Source organism: Penaeus monodon, chromosome 24 (assembly GCF_015228065.2).
Source record: "Penaeus monodon isolate SGIC_2016 chromosome 24, NSTDA_Pmon_1, whole genome shotgun sequence".
Classification (NCBI taxonomy): domain Eukaryota; kingdom Metazoa; phylum Arthropoda; class Malacostraca; order Decapoda; family Penaeidae; genus Penaeus; species Penaeus monodon.
In genome coordinates this window covers 35,013,447-35,013,985 of record NC_051409.1, presented here as the reverse complement: position 1 = coordinate 35,013,985, position 539 = coordinate 35,013,447, and the positions used below count along the sequence as shown (strand labels likewise).

At 48.1% G+C, this 539-nt stretch overlaps 1 protein-coding gene across 1 annotated transcript in view; it reads right to left on the bottom strand.

Moving 5' to 3' along the window:
- LOC119588740 (probable E3 ubiquitin-protein ligase HERC4) overlaps positions 1–539 on the bottom strand; it is a gene marked incomplete in the record, with an annotated part of 34,030 nt that overhangs the window by 21,527 nt on the left and 11,964 nt on the right. Inside the window, 1 exon segment of the mRNA XM_037937381.1 lies at positions 163–397. Coding sequence (XP_037793309.1) covers positions 163–397 — 235 coding nt within the window.

Genomic DNA, 539 nt, shown 5'->3' with positions numbered 1-539 from the left:
GTGTACGTTTAAGCAAGTGCCATTTGAGTGGCACATGCCAGAACCAACCTAGGGACCACTCATCAAAATATTAATAACAACTTTCAAAACCACATTCTAACACTGCACGAGACGAAGGCTTTAACGAGGGCCCAGACTGGCTAAGCCTAGAGTACCACTCACCAATACAAGTCATCCTTGTTGGAAGAGAATCCCAGCTGACCGTACTTGTTGGAACCCCAAGTGAGAAGGAAGCCGGCCTGGGAGAGAGCGGCCGAATGCTGCCCACCGGCCGTGATGTGAACCAGGGGGACACCCAGCAGGGCCTTGATGAGGATGGGGTCCTTCTGGGGTCCTTCCCTATGGCCAAGTCCCAGCTGACCTGATAGGTTGGAGCCCCAGGCATAGAGTTCCCCACCTGACAACAGAGGAAAGTTTAAATACAAGCAAAACAGAGAACCATAATTGAAGGTTTTCCATGAGAAACTGGTGATTATTAGGGATATTTTTATGCAAGACAGTTGGCCCTTTGAAATAATTATCAATGGTTTTAAATTTCC